The sequence below is a fragment of the Leuresthes tenuis genome, unplaced genomic scaffold (assembly GCF_036924035.1).
Source record: "Leuresthes tenuis unplaced genomic scaffold, fLeuTen1.0.hap1 SCAF_5, whole genome shotgun sequence".
Taxonomy (NCBI): Eukaryota; Metazoa; Chordata; class Actinopteri; order Atheriniformes; family Atherinopsidae; genus Leuresthes; species Leuresthes tenuis.
The window spans coordinates 12,279,321-12,293,461 of record NW_027325359.1 but is presented as its reverse complement, the minus strand read 5'-3'; the positions used below and the strand labels follow the sequence as shown (position 1 = coordinate 12,293,461).

The window sequence follows — 14,141 nt, the reverse complement described above, 5'->3', positions numbered from 1 at the left end:
CCCACCTTGATTTTACAGCGCACATGCGCGTTATGATAGTCTGGCTAAAAATACGCTTCCAAACCATCCACTTCAGTGAAGTTGTAGAAGGAACTTGTCACCAATGAGGCACCGTTTACAAGAAGTTCACACACACACACATCCGTTAAGTTTTTTTTTTTTTTTATTTTACATTTATTGGTTCAATCGGCAGACGGAACACGTGTGAACCACAGTTTTTGCACAACAGGCATATCAGTGGACTTCAATCTCAAATTAAAACTGTCCCGTGCAGACAAAAGCGTCTTTTTAACGCTGAATTGGGAGGTGATCTTAACTCAACGTAACCGCGATCGATCCGGAATTGTGACACGTGTAAACCTGCTTTAAAAGGAAACAGCTGGAAGCGGCCCACGCTCCCTCCGACATCGCGTTCCTTGGAGAGAAAACACTTTTATTTGAGAAGATGGCACTGATAACGCAAAGCTGCCGTCACAGCAGAATGAGGAGGCGCCAAAAGATTTCGTTTGATTGCCTCCTGGTGGCCAAACACAAACGCCGTTAGATTCGCATTCAGTAACACTTGGTGAAGTTTCCAGGCCAGACTTGTCTCGACAGATGTGACGCTCCACATCAGGCCAGAGGAATGTTGTGTGTGGCAGTACCTTATGCTGAAGAAACAAATAAATCACGGGCACATCATAAATTCAATGACTGTTGCAGTTTTATGGCGTTCAACTGTGGCCTCTAAACCACAAACTACACCATTTACCAAAGAGTGGACTGCTCTAACTTAGCCCTCACCAGGCCACGCCGCCCTAAGTTGGTGCATGGTTCCCAAAAGGCCTGGTGAACTCCCTTCTGGAACGCATCTCAAACGTTTATGGTAATAAAGAACCAGCAAACAGTTTGGCCTTCGTCATCCAAAATACTGACAAGAGCTGTGCCTGAAAACGCCTCTTCCAGTGCCTCCGAATGCAGCACAATAAGAGCAGCTCGTCATGAATTGTACTTCACAGTCTACGCTAAAAAAAAAAACGCCCTCGGATTAGAGTGTGTCTGAACATACAAACAGACACAAATACTTATTTCTGGACTGCTGCCGATAATTTGTGTGAGACCCAATCTTTTTTTGGTTCACAGAGCCTACTCAGTGCAGGATGCCGTGTGTAGATTAGCACACATTCAAAATGCACTTCAGTTACCTCCCCCAACCCAGACTTTAAACTTTAGTTCAACATATATATATATGTTCAGGCAGCAGTCAAACAGGCTAATGGGCTGTGAACTGGAACCTTCTGACACCCTGGCATAGCCCTTCATCTGTCCCCATTGTGCCAAAACAAAGATGACACGCCATCTACTTTCATCCAAATCGTCAGTAACTACTAAGACTGCAGCGTTTACATGCTGTATCGTGTTGTCAGAGCCCTTATCGTCACAGCCCAGCCTGCTACAAACAAACTTGCTGTCATATGGAATTCTATCCAATAGCTGCCCCATTCAAAAATGGTAGACTTTGAAAATACAGCATTATATAAATGACAAATACTCCACATTTGCTGAAGTGAAACTTCTAATAAACTTAAACTTTACGTACGCTGCAAACACGACAGGCATTCAAACAAGGCCGCTAAGGCCTATTCATGCTTCACGCATATGCCAACCAGCTGTCATTGCGTGAATACGCACAAGTTCCATTCTTACAAAAAAAATTATAAAAAAAATCAGGTACGAGTCGGTTTGTAGTATCATTCCCCCATAAGAATTGGGATGGAACAAGGGGACTCCTCTACAGCAAAGGGAGAAGCTCCTCGGGGACAGCTGAAAGAAAAAGTAATCTGCGAGTTTTTCGCAGATCTACGCCTCTAATGACGAATGAAATCGTAGAAAACCGCTCATAACAGAACCGGAGCTACATCTGGTAACTGCTCTTTGTTTTTCTCCTGGCTCACGAGCATTCAATGACTGTACGGTCCCCAGCCATCACAACTTTAAAGCTGTACGTGAGAGTCAGACGAGGGTCCCACCAGACCCACGCTTACTAATACAGAAAAAAAAAAAAAAAAACTAAATCATGTGGACCCAAACAGTAGCCATGTATTGACCCTTAGCTGTGGAAACACCCAGTGTAAGACAGATTTCTGTATCACAGATTTATACATATTCAACAGATGGCTTTGAAACGAGGACAACATTCAAAGACATTAAGAAACGTTCTGTTTAAATGTCAGAGATTATCTTAATAAATGTGTAGTTGACCAGTGAGCTCCCACCATCTGTGTACTTTTAACCCATCTTAAACTACACTTTTATCTATTGTTTCTGATAGTGAAGATATCTATCTCTAAACAAAAGACTTGAAAGCTTTTCCTTCCATTCAAACCAACACCTGTGGAACTAGTGTATGCAATAGTGGTCCTTTAGTACGAGGGGAAAGTCCAGTTTACGTCAAGAAGTTTCCTGGGAAAACTGAAAACCAGCTAACTCTGGAATATAAGGCGCCTAAACCCAAATGGTCAAGGAAGGTGAAAGCTTTAATCTCTCGTATTAAGCAGAATGCAACGGGATGACAAATTTGCAGCCAAAGGGCGAATGGTATTTGATTCCCACTTCTTGGAAAACCTGGCGAGGAACACCTATGTCGCACAGGTAAACCCTGCCGGCCCCCTCGGCCAGGGGAAGCGGAAGGCAAAGCGAGAGGGACCACTTTGCTTCGACTGCATGCCCCTGCCCACTTACAGGGGGATCCAAGCTGAGCACCGGTGCCCTGTTCTGGTTAGACCAGTCCGCAGCTGCCCGATACCAAGGCTGATCCATGAGGAATGTGTTCTCGTGACAGTCCAGACAGTTTATGATCAGATCCACAGGGGTGTCTGGAAGGTCTGTAGAGTCAGGGAGAGGAAAAGAAGAAAAAAACGTGACTATCTGTACAAATGCAAAGGCCCCAGTCAACATAAAGCTCGACTCAAAAAAGTCACAAAGCAAGCCCACCTTTGATACTGGACACCTGCTTGCCACCAGTCTTGTTGAAAAGTGTGAGCTCACTGGTCACAGAGTCAAGCATCTTGACAAAATTTGGCAGGAACAATATAACCTCCACTTCGTGATTGGCCAGGTGACGACCGCAGCTGATGCCCTGAGCGCCCTGAACATGAGGACCACATAGCAGCGCCACTGTGGGATGCTGATGCAAGTTTTTGGGCGTGAATCTGGAATAAAGCCGATTTAAAAAAGAAGTTGAATTTTTGCGGGACAAAACTGTTTGGCTCTATATGAAGTGTTTTGGGGAAACTGTAGATTTAAAAAGAGAAGTTATGAAACAATCGTGAATAGAAATTGAAACCACCAATTCTATTTTTACCAAAACGCACAGTTCTATGACAACTATCGTTGTATAATAAAGAAAAGCACAGCCCTGACTTGAGGGTGGCTACCTGCAAATTAGAAGAAAGACTTGGGTATCGCAGCATTTTCACACATCAAACTTTTGTACGGAACCGAGAGAAGCTGGAGAACTGAGCTACTTCATGCACAGGTGCAGGCTATTCTTATAGCGACTCTTTATTGGCTAAGCAGAAAAATAAGAAATTTGGACCACATTGCATGCTTACCTGTTGGGCCCTCCTAACAATGTCAGCGCCATCTGACTGGCACAAACTCCAGTCATCTCAAGTCTTCGCTCCAGTGTGAGACCGTGACGCTCAGCAACAGACAACAGACGCTTGTACAGTTCATAGGATATACTCGGCACAACAAGTCCAGAGTCTGTGCGGCGTGAAGGAGAGAAGAAAATAAGTTCTATTTTATGTCACTCTCAAATACGGCCAAGCCATTCTTTCACTGCAGTGCGAAACCCTTACCAGTGCAGTACTCTATGGCCCCGGGCTGCGGTACAGTGATCTGTCTGTACACAACAGGTTTGGCCTCCAGGATGTTCTCATCGTGACGGTATCGCGAGGGCGTCTGGTCTTGAGGTGTCCCGCGTGACCTCACACCATTACGTCGCTCTGAAGTGTCAATCTCTGAGAAAACAGCTGCTTTGTCAAAAAGGGCCAAGTTTCCCTCAAAATCAAAGTCTGTATCCAGGCCATCGTCGACGCCATCTCCGAAACACTCGTCGTCTCTTTGCTTCATCTGACCATTTTTCACGCCATTCTTTTTTGGCGTCACTTGGTTTGCCCCTCGACTACTCGATGACCCTGATGGGATTTCAATAGCATCAGTTAATAATATGCCACCGCATTCAGGAGGATTCTTGCTTTATTTTTTTAACTAATAAATATAAGAGCACTTACAGGAGTTGTGTCTCCGGCGAAACTCTTTAAGCTGGCCCAGTGCATCCAGATGACTTTTAGAGCATTGTTGGGGAGAGTTGAGTTTCTCCACAGATCTGGGGTCACCCTTCGGGACTGCAACTGACAAACTGCTCATCTTTGTAGATGTAGCGGAGTTTGTCCTGGCATTGTCATTTCTGATGTCTAAAATCTTTAGTTCCTTTATATCAATGGCACTGGAAAGAAGAATGGCCAGAAACATTTCAAATAACTCAAAGTTATAATCACTGATAATAAGTAAAAACTGTGACTGGAGACATAAGCAAAAAGTAAAACAATCTAAAGTAGACTTTTACCTAAATGTGACCTCGGGAACGGGGCACTTAACTCCGTTGTGAAAAGGTTGTCTTAAGGAGATAGTTTGGCTGGTCTGGTCCACAGATGACACCTCTCCTTGATACACTCCCAGCGTTGGCCCACAGTTAATTGATACCAAACTACCTAACCAGTCCGCAGCCATATCTGAAAAGTGTTAGAATATTCATTTAATGTCACTAGTCGATAAATATTAGTAACTAATAACTCTCAGTTTCACCAGCACTCACCTTTTCTCCTTTTTAAACGAAACACAGAAATGCTGATCGCTCGTGGCTAACGTTACCAAATAAACTGACTAGCGTTAGCCTCGGCCTGTTATCAGGCCAAGTAACTGATTGATTTATAACCGTAACACTTTCAATAAGTACCTTGGAGTGTTCTTCCTTTTCGGTATTATGTTGAATCAAAGCCCTCTAAAGAACACAAGAGAATAAATTATGATAACAAGCGCAAAAAAATGTTCTCCTCTATTAGCTTCTTAGCTTTCAGAGCGGCTACTACTGCTAGCTTCCTGTTTCCGGGAGACAGCGCTTTTCAAAATAAGAGGTCTTTCGCTGAATGTTGCTACCAGTAGCAACCACAGACTATAGCAACGACATCTGTACTACACGAACGGATTTGATTTCTAAAAAGCTTCCGTTTTCTTTTGCATTGAATCTGTTACAACGCTCAAAGTTGAGCAATTCAGTTTTGCATGAAAATATTTGGTTATCAGATAACTCCGACAAGGATTATTTGATTACATTTTCAATCTATAAAATAAACGACCATTTAACCTGTATTCAGCAAATGAATGCATCTTGAAATAATCTGACCCAGCCCTGAGACTGAAGCCTGTGACAGTTTGAGTATTTTGTGGTAAAATTATACTATATTTTTTTTAAGGTAGAGCAGTGATTCTGCATATGAGCTTGACTTGCTTATCCAAATAAACAACTTTGGATTTAGTAGTAGGATGCAACATTTCACGCTGACCTGAAGAATATCAGCATGCTTACAAAAAACTAGTCACACTTCTTTCCTTTACAGCTAAAATGAACCCCTGAGGGAAAATAATCTCAGTGTTCTGTCTTCCTATGTTTATAGCATTCACAGTCATGACATACTATGATAAATAATTAATCAGTGATTAATGTTTGGGAGATATTCTAAACTACTTATGCCAACTAACAAACCAGTCATCAGGCAAAGGGAGATCATGTAGGGAAATTCCCATGGGTGATGATTATGACACACTCACCTGACAGCATTTGTGTACTGAGGTTACCATGGATACTCAGTCTAAGGGTTGTATGCCGAAAAGCTTGCAATCAAAGCTGTGTGAGGCTATAGAGAGGGTTTCTGCTGTAAGAGCTACTGTAAGAAAAAGTGTTATTGTGTAAATATTGAGGTTTGTAAGTGTTTGCAAGTGTTATACAAGGTATACAAGGTAAGGTTTGCAAGTGTTATACAAACCTCAATATGTCTAGGTGATGAACACATCTAATAATCCTGTTGTGTTAAAACTAACTGTTGACTATCAGGCAAACAGTGGAAATGTCAAGACACATGATCCAAGAATAGCCTCGCACGTCCAGCTACCACCTCTGTGAGAGAATCTATCCTTGATACTTGGGGCAGATTTGTAGGCAGAAGAGCACAAGCATCAGAGTTACAGAGGGAAGTGATAGCTCGGCTCTAGGAGGACACTCCAGGATGTTTAGCCCTTCATTCAGACGTTCAAGTCCATTTTCACTCACAGATCTTGACATGTGGGACACCAAATCCCACTTTACAGCCCAGGTAAGATCCAAATAATAATCTTTTTGCAACTTGGTTATCAAAAAATATAAATTTTTGAAATATTGTTTTTTCCTTTTTAGACCTCAGCATGGTGTGGTTTGTCAGCTGTATCTGGATCAGGGTGTCTGTCAAAAGTCAGCACCAGGTGAGGGGGGAATTTAGTTTTCAAGTGACAGGAAAAATTGGATAAGAGGTGCTCTTCCTGCCAAGGTGGTATGTTCTGGCTGATATGTGTGTTTCCTCACTTCTGGCAGGGAAAATGACTTCAGACAGAGTAGCCCAAGTCTACGGAGATGGCAGTCGTTGTCCCATCTGGCACCGGAGAGAGCTGCCCGATCTTCTTCTTCATCAGGGGTTAAATCAAAGGCTGGCCAAGGTGAAAGTTTTAGACAAGCAGAAGGGGTCCGATGGCTACAGGGTTCTCTTGAGCGACTAGACGCTCAGCTGGACTGGGTGAGGACCAGAGACATGCAGCTGAGCTACAACACAACTGCAGCAAAGATGCTTGACATGAAGCAAAAGGTAAAGGGGGTTTTAGAGGCGTTAAAACCAAATGTATGATGTGTAAATTTTGGTTTGTAGATTTTCTACTTGTCTTTGTCCTTACATGGTCAAAGTTTTTTGTTTTCCTGCTTCAACTGGGTACTCAGTATGTCTTTCATTTGTACTCAGATTCCTCTTAACATGTTCTCATGTGTCACACAGCAGCTTTCAAAAGGGATGAGATTTCTTGAGCAAGATATAGGTGATTTACCCGATTTCAGAATCAGCCAACAGCGTGGAAACCTTCATGAAAAGTGAGTGCAGTAAAATGCACATGTAGAATTGTCTAAGAGAATGTTTCTATTTCAGGAATTAAAAATGATCACGTTGTATCATGTAAATCCCTTGCAAGAGTCCTAAAGCTGGAGAATGAACTGTTGCAAATGAGGTCTACTCTGGACAAGGGAAGCACTGATGAACCAACAAGAGTCCAAATTCCTCACTTGCTCAACAGAACGTTACCAGAAACTCAAGAAGACTTTAACAAACATGTGTGTAACTTTTTCTTTTAATGCAAATGAGATTATACCTAGTTTATATACCTATATTATATACCTAAACTATATATATACTATTTATTGTACCTAAATAATAGTCTTCTGTATTCCCTGAATGGTTTTTATTCAGGAGAAGCAGAATGTTGACACCGAGCTGTACGAGCTCAGAGAGGCTCTGAGAGAGGCTGAGGCGAGAGCTACAACCCATGAAGAAGAGCTAAAAAAAGCACTCCATCATCTCCAGACTTCTGCTGAGGTGAATCCAAAATCTATATGAAGGAAATCAAAGTCTGTGTAAAACCACAATGGTCTGTTGCACTGCTGTTTTGGTGTCATTCCGTGTGTATTATTTCAGTTTCAACTGTGTTTTCGTGTGTGTAGACACAGAAGATTATGCTAAATCAAATGGAGGAAATGAGCAAGAAGCTAAGCCACGATGTACACAATCGCTCTGAAGTGCAGGAGCAGCTGAGTGAGGCTAACAACAAGATCAGCAAGGCTTGTCTGGTCAGTATGTTGTTCCATTATGCAGCTCCACTTATAGATTGTTTAGGTCTGTCTACATTAGCTCTTCTAGAGATGCTTCACCCACATATTGGGCAAACTGCATTAATCAGGAAGCATTTTATTACTGAACAAACACTTTTAGTCCATGCTAAATATTATTGAAGCACTTCAATGGTTAACTTAGGACAGAATCGGATTTTTGTCTGAGGAACATATAACTTTTTCACATTTATTAGTAATTTATTTTTGCAACTACGTTTTTGGATTAAGTGCATGTAATATGGAATTAGCAAATGAAAATCATATTAGTACAAAATGTTTACTTAAAACAATTAGCTTACTAGCCACCCTACAGTTTCAGCATGTACTACAGTTCTGAACTCTATATGCATGCAGTCTGTATGTATCTTGATCTCTTTTCAGCCACCCAAATGCTTTTTAGAGAGGTTTACTGTCTTTTCTCTCACACAACTTCTCAGTAGGATTGATATCACTGGAAGAACAGGATTATTTGGTTATTTTTGACCTTTCATAGTGGAGTGCTTGGATAGATTTGATGGAGAATTGTCTTGCTTAAAGTGTTTTTCAGTGGCGCTGACTTCATTCTGCACCACTGCTCAAAGAAAGTATCTTCCAAGAATTTTTTTTGTGTGTATTTGAAAAAGAAAAAGGTCAATGTGGATCATCCTTTTTGACAGCAGCCCTTATCGGAACCCTTCCTCCACCCTGCTGAGATCTTATTCAGTGAGATGTCTTGTGTTCATTAGTGATTTGACCACAAGTCAATTCATCTGCTTTTATGTCAGTTAAATCCTTGTTTTGTCCCATATATTCATTGAGATCCGGAGGCTGCCTCACTCAGGTGTTTATGGTCTTGGGGTTTATACATTGTGCAGCTGAAAAATGTATATCTCTGTATGTAATTTATCTCTGTATGTGTCAGCTATAATTTGTCCACCAAAAAACTCACAAGTTTTCATTATGTCACGTGTCACTGGAGAAAAAGCTCATTATAGTCGACATATCTCAATAAGATCAATTTTCATAGACTTCCAATATCAGTTTTAATAATCTGTTTATATTCTATTGTCAAAGACTGTATGATACATTTTTATATGACACAACTTAATTCATTTCATTGTATGAAATAACTAGTCCTAACCTTGAAAAGTGTATTTCTAATTCTGGTCAGGATAAAGCTATCTTGTCAACACACGTGCTGAAGTTGGAGGACAGCATAAAAGAAATAAAAGCCCAACTGACAGAGGCTCTGTGTGACAAAGATCACCTGATCCAGGTATCATATAAACTACAATAATTCATGTGCTTAGTGGTGTATGTTAGATCAAAATGTTGTGTTTCATACTTCTGGCTTGTTTTGCTGCATTTGTTTTTTCTTAGGAGAAAGAAGACCTTCTCCAAAGGGTCCAGGTCCTGGAGGTGCAGCTAGAGAGAGACATGCATGGCTCACTCAGCTGTGAGCCAAATGACAATCTTGCTAATGTAGAATCTCACAATGTCCAGGACCAGGAAACTGTCCTGAATGAAGACTCAGAATCTCTCAGAGAGGTTTGAAGCGCACATACTTTTTTTCCTTTTATCTTAGGTGAGTTCTTCATTAAAATATGCCTTCTGTGTCTTTGGACTAGGTAAATGAAAAGCTGAGAGGAGAACTTGAAAAGATTAGAAAGAGTCTGGACATATCACAGAGTCAGCTACAGGAGCTGAAAGAGGAGAGAATCACAAACTCCAAACAGATCACAAATCTGGAGGTGCAGAACGCTCAGCTGAGCCGAGAAAAAGAGGAGCTGGTGAGTAAAATGAACCAAGGTGGACACAAAGTGCCAACAGAGACAAAGGAAAAGTGCTGCCAGCAAAGGTGAGACATTGATCAGCCACATTCAACATGTGAAGATGACTTTTTGTTATCAGCTGGGCAAGTTTGCACATTTACCCTCTCTTCACTGAAATCTATTTCAAAGGGAATCTGTGGAAGTTTGGGAATTAGAAAAGCAGAAGCTGCAGGATAAGTGTCTGTGTTTGGAGGCTCAGGCCCAAGAAAAGGAGGACATGCTGCACCTGCAGGAGGAAGAGTATCGTAAGCGAGACGTAATGAGAGTCCAGCACATTGAGGATCTAAAAGCTATGGCCTCACACTGGACTGAGAAATGGCAACTGGCAGCTTTGACCCTGCAGGACACACAGGGCCAATTAAAAGAATTTAAGAAGAGCAAGTCAATAAATGAGGTGAGAAGATGTTTCCTTTGTCACTCTGTTCCAGATCGCATCCAGACATTTTTAGATCTACGGTTTTATGAAATGTTGTTTAAATACACAAATATTTTTCATTGCAAAACTACTACACAAAGGTGTAGACACAACTTCTACTTCATGGAAAACACTGACTGTTTCTTGTTTTCTCATCAGTAGTTATCGTGTCACTCAATCATGCACGTGCACACAAGCTAACAGCTTGAGACAAGCACAGAGAAGCGTTTTCTCCTTTTTTAAAAGAAGAATGCAAAAACCAGCCTTTTGCTGAAAGTGAAGAGACAGTAAACAAAATTGTTCTCAGTGAAGAGGGGCCTTCCAAAATTTTTAACTATATTTTTCTTACTTTTAGCTTTGTAAAAGAAAAGGAAAAAAAGGGGGCAGCGAGTAAAAGTGAAAATATTCATTCAGCGGCTTTATTCTTGTGTTAGCATAATGATGGTGTGTATTTATTTTTTGTTGAATGAGATGACATTTTGCTTTACTTTTGAATTGAGTAAAATCCTTATTTATTCCCTGTGTTTTGTACCTCAGGACCTCCGTATAAAAGATGTATCAGTCACACAACGCGGACTGAAACTGTATTTTCTGTGGATGAAATGGTGAATGACTTGCTAATAGATAATCTTTTTTGTGGAGATAAAACTGACCAGAGCCAAGGTAGCGCACTGCTAAGAGTGTTTTATCTCAGCAGTGGGGGAAATTAGATATATGTGGGTTTTAAATGTTACACATTTTTATCATCCAGAGGGAGTCTGACTCACTGCTGAGGGCTGAGCTTGATGCATGCAAACAGGAGCTGGAGCAGGAAAGACAGAAGAGTCACAGATATGAGGAAAAAGGTAAAGATGGATGTGCCTTTGGATCCTGAAGCAACTGTAGATCTCAACATGGATATTGTTAAAGTACAGTTTCAGCTTCAGGGAACAAGTGTTGTATATTTTAAACACAAGGGGGCGTTAAAATGCAGTGCGCTTGTGTTGGCAGGTGGTGAGTCAGTGCAGGCTTTCAACAAAGAGACGGAGACAGAGTGAGTTTGTTTTGCTAAGATTTTAATCTTCAATATGTAACATCACCAAAGGCTAAAAATTAAACTAAGTGATCTGAATTTTCATCATGGTCTCTGTTTATCAGCTCATCAGAATCCTCATTGTTATCTGAGCCACCATCAGACTCCTGGAGCCACCAAAACAAATCCCCTCAGGTAGCAAAATGTCCCTCCCACACTGAAATTAACTGCAAATACAGCGATGCAAAGAATATAAAATGTGCACGATTATTCAATTCTGCATATGTCTGTCAAGTGAACATGTTATGATTAACAGGAACGGATACAAAGCAGCGAGATTCAAAGGTTAAAACAAAAACTCGCAGAGAAAGAGAAGGAACTGAGTGAAAGGTAAGTTCTCTGAAAAATCGACTAATTGTTTTAAAGGCTGGGGAATGACTATATTTCCTTCCTTTCTGTGTTAGAGAACATGCTTTGAGGAGTCTAGAAAGACTGAGAGAGATGGAGAAAACTGAGGCTCAACTCAAGATTTCTGCTTTGGATCTCAAGGTACAGACAAGACAACCAGTGAGAATCAAAGACACACATTTAACCAAATTTGTATTCTTAAATAATCAGTACATCGCTTTTCTCTTTGTTGGTCCTGTTTTTTGTGAAAGCCCATGAAAAACGTTTCTGAAGATTGCCAAGATGATGGAGATCTGCCGGTAAATGTCTACACTGCTGACTCACCAAGGGTCCAGCGAGATGGTATGAGCTCTCTGTTTCAAAATTGTACTTTTGATAGGACAATGCATTTATTTTCCTCACTCTGCTCTTTGTCCCCTGTGTTTTTTTCAGAAAGCAGTAGGAGGTCAGATCATCTGCAGCAGGAGAAAATGCTGGCAGTCCAGAAGCTTCAAACGCTGAAACAACAGCTTTACCCGGTAAATTTCATAAAAGCCTCCAAAGCCTCCAAAATCCTTTTGAACAACGTGAATGATGCACACCTTTTTCATAGGTTAAAGATGAGAAATCACCCACTGAGGTCAGGGGGGAGAAAACTCTTTGTCCAGTTAATCCAGACACTGAGCAGCAAAGGAGAATGGTCACTGAGCAGGTAGTGTATGATGCCCACAGGATTTCTGTTCACTTTTTTGTATCCATGCTGTAGCAGCATGGCTCCTACTGTTAGGCTGTTCACTGCTTTAGTTTCTGCTGAAAACAAGTCAACCAATATCAGCTGGATACCCAAAAGATGGGAAGCAGATTTTCCTGGTCCACACATGATGAAACCTGCAACAACAACATTGCATTTGTGACTTGTCTCAGCTAACATCGAATAGGTCCCCAGGATTCAATCAATCAATAATAATCCTTTGACCTTTGGGTCAACATGTATCAGGTCAAATGTTTATGTGACATACCCATCAGCCTCCGTCAGATACTTTCTTCTCTTTTTTTTGCTAATGAACATATCCTGACAACAGGAAGCATAATGAGCTGAATATTTCTCACTACGCTTAGTTAAAGAGTCTCTTTAAGGAGCGAGAAGGAAAAGAGGCAGGAAAGATTGTTAACACGCCAGCATCTGCGCAAACTGGATCCTCCTCGCCTCAAGACTGGACTCCCACATCTCTGGATGTTAGGGTGAGATGAGAACTATGAGAATCGTGACCAACAAATAGACTCTATGTAAAAGATAAACCAACATTGCTCAAGATATGCACAAAAACTCTGTTCTTTCAGGCTACAGTGGACAGAAGAAACTGGCAGCAGGGCTCAGGTCTGATGCCAGTGTTTGAGGAGGATGAGGAGGACAGTGACTGGACAGGAGAGGAGGAAGAAGAAACTTTTGCTGAGGTAAAACTTTTGCATTAAGAAACATCGGGTTGTAAATGTTTACATTTTTAAAGGCTTTACCAAGTCATAAATCCATAAAACGATCATGCAAACAGGCAAAAAATGTAGGTGCACAGTTTTACCACTTCATTTTACTGTGAATACTCTGTTAAGATTGTGCAAACAATGAAAAGAAAGGGCAGAAATGCCTAAAATTCCCTGCCACATTGTTTTGATTGATTGGCATATTTCATGACGCTGATTTAGAAAACATTTTCTAAATGAACATTTAGTTTGGCCAACATTGACTGTTATTCTGAGTGACTCGTGCTTCTTTGACTGTGTGAAGAATCTGAAAATGTTACTTCTATTTTGGCCACAGCATATTAGCAAGTGGAAAAAATGGTAAAAACAGACAAACATGTTTCAAACAGACTACAAACACCAGTGAAAAACTTAAACTTTCTCCTTTACCAGAGGTCAGCTAGGACTGCAGAAATCAGCAATCTGACGGCAAAATATGACTGCATGGTGCAAGGTGAAATGCTCGAGTCAGTGTGATCAGTAGTTTAGAAAGTGCAATGTTGTGTTTTTTTGGGAAGATCTCTAGATTTACATCGTTATCTTAAGCAGGGATGTCTCCACAGATGGCCAAGCTTACACTGACAAACTGTGACAAATGTGCAGCGTGTTACTTTAAAAAAAAGTAAAAGCTGCTTTTATAAACCGTTATGGATACATCCCTGCTTGTAATTCATTCAGCATCTGCATGTACTTTGCCTCCTTCCTTCTGCATGTTTAGAAGACTAAATGCATCTGACTTTTATAAATGTGAACCTTATTCTAATAATGATCTCCTTTCCCCTTTAAAAAAGAAAAAGCTTTAAGGTTCAAGCTGCCAATCAGTGTGTCAGAGGGTGACCCGCGATGGAAGAGCACACCTCCCCTTTATCCTGACGGAATATTCCTGGCTGAGATTGTAGATATCTGTTGTCCTGATGAAAACGGAGAGGAGGAAAGACTTTAGTTTGCGGTTTTGTGAGGACAAAACAGGCTTTGATAGAAGTTTGTACATAA

General features: G+C 41.0%; 2 protein-coding genes and 1 long non-coding RNA gene across 4 annotated transcripts; 2 read left to right on the top strand and 1 right to left on the bottom strand.

Moving 5' to 3' along the window:
- Positions 1-164: 164 nt before the first annotated feature.
- On the bottom strand, positions 165-5,150 carry edc3 (enhancer of mRNA decapping 3 homolog (S. cerevisiae)). 2 transcript variants are annotated; one of them, XM_072386073.1, is made up of 7 exons: positions 5,003-5,150; positions 4,613-4,778; positions 4,278-4,492; positions 3,843-4,181; positions 3,594-3,747; positions 2,974-3,191; positions 165-2,864 (listed from the first exon to the last, which is right to left on the bottom strand). In XM_072386073.1, exons 2-7 carry the CDS (start codon positions 4,774-4,776, stop codon positions 2,530-2,532), a joined length of 1,425 nt encoding a protein of 474 aa, XP_072242174.1. In that variant the 5' UTR covers positions 4,777-4,778; positions 5,003-5,150; the 3' UTR covers positions 165-2,529. The 2 variants fall into 2 exon arrangements, with proteins under 2 accessions (XP_072242174.1, XP_072242175.1); XM_072386074.1 differs by lacking the exon at positions 5,003-5,150 and adding an exon at positions 4,862-4,995.
- Positions 5,151-6,221: 1,071 nt separating this feature from the next.
- Positions 6,222-6,930, top strand: LOC140306630 (uncharacterized). The gene is made up of 3 exons (XR_011915774.1): positions 6,222-6,416; positions 6,497-6,561; positions 6,671-6,930. It is a non-coding gene; the product is annotated as an uncharacterized lncRNA (long non-coding RNA).
- Positions 6,931-7,311: 381 nt separating this feature from the next.
- Positions 7,312-13,625, top strand: LOC140306538 (uncharacterized). Its single transcript, XM_072385144.1, has 17 exons — positions 7,312-7,450; positions 7,587-7,712; positions 7,838-7,963; positions 9,156-9,260; positions 9,365-9,532; positions 9,613-9,842; positions 9,946-10,210; positions 10,983-11,076; positions 11,222-11,264; positions 11,369-11,438; positions 11,560-11,633; positions 11,708-11,792; positions 11,903-12,169; positions 12,244-12,342; positions 12,750-12,872; positions 12,972-13,085; positions 13,542-13,625. Exons 1-17 carry the CDS (start codon positions 7,343-7,345, stop codon positions 13,623-13,625), a joined length of 2,181 nt encoding a protein of 726 aa, XP_072241245.1. The 5' UTR covers positions 7,312-7,342.
- Positions 13,626-14,141: the final 516 nt, after the last annotated feature.

What these genes read in the sequence shown, in the direction of transcription:
- edc3 (XM_072386073.1), bottom strand. Translation starts at nt 4,776, where the DNA reads ATGGCTGCGGACTGGTTAGGTAGTTTGGTATCAATTAACTGTGGGCCA. An exon ending in GTTCCCGAGGTCACATTTAG is followed by an intron (nt 4,493 to 4,612) that starts GTAAAAGTCTAC and finishes TCTTCTTTCCAG; the next exon opens with TGCCATTGATATAAAGGAAC. An exon ending in TCGCCGGAGACACAACTCCT is followed by an intron (nt 4,182 to 4,277) that starts GTAAGTGCTCTT and finishes AAATCCCATCAG; the next exon opens with GGTCATCGAGTAGTCGAGGG.
- LOC140306538 (XM_072385144.1), top strand. Translation starts at nt 7,343, where the DNA reads ATGAGGTCTACTCTGGACAAGGGAAGCACTGATGAACCAACAAGAGTC. An exon ending in GAGAAGGAACTGAGTGAAAG is followed by an intron (nt 11,634 to 11,707) that starts GTAAGTTCTCTG and finishes TTTCTGTGTTAG; the next exon opens with AGAACATGCTTTGAGGAGTC. An exon ending in TGAAACAACAGCTTTACCCG is followed by an intron (nt 12,170 to 12,243) that starts GTAAATTTCATA and finishes CCTTTTTCATAG; the next exon opens with GTTAAAGATGAGAAATCACC.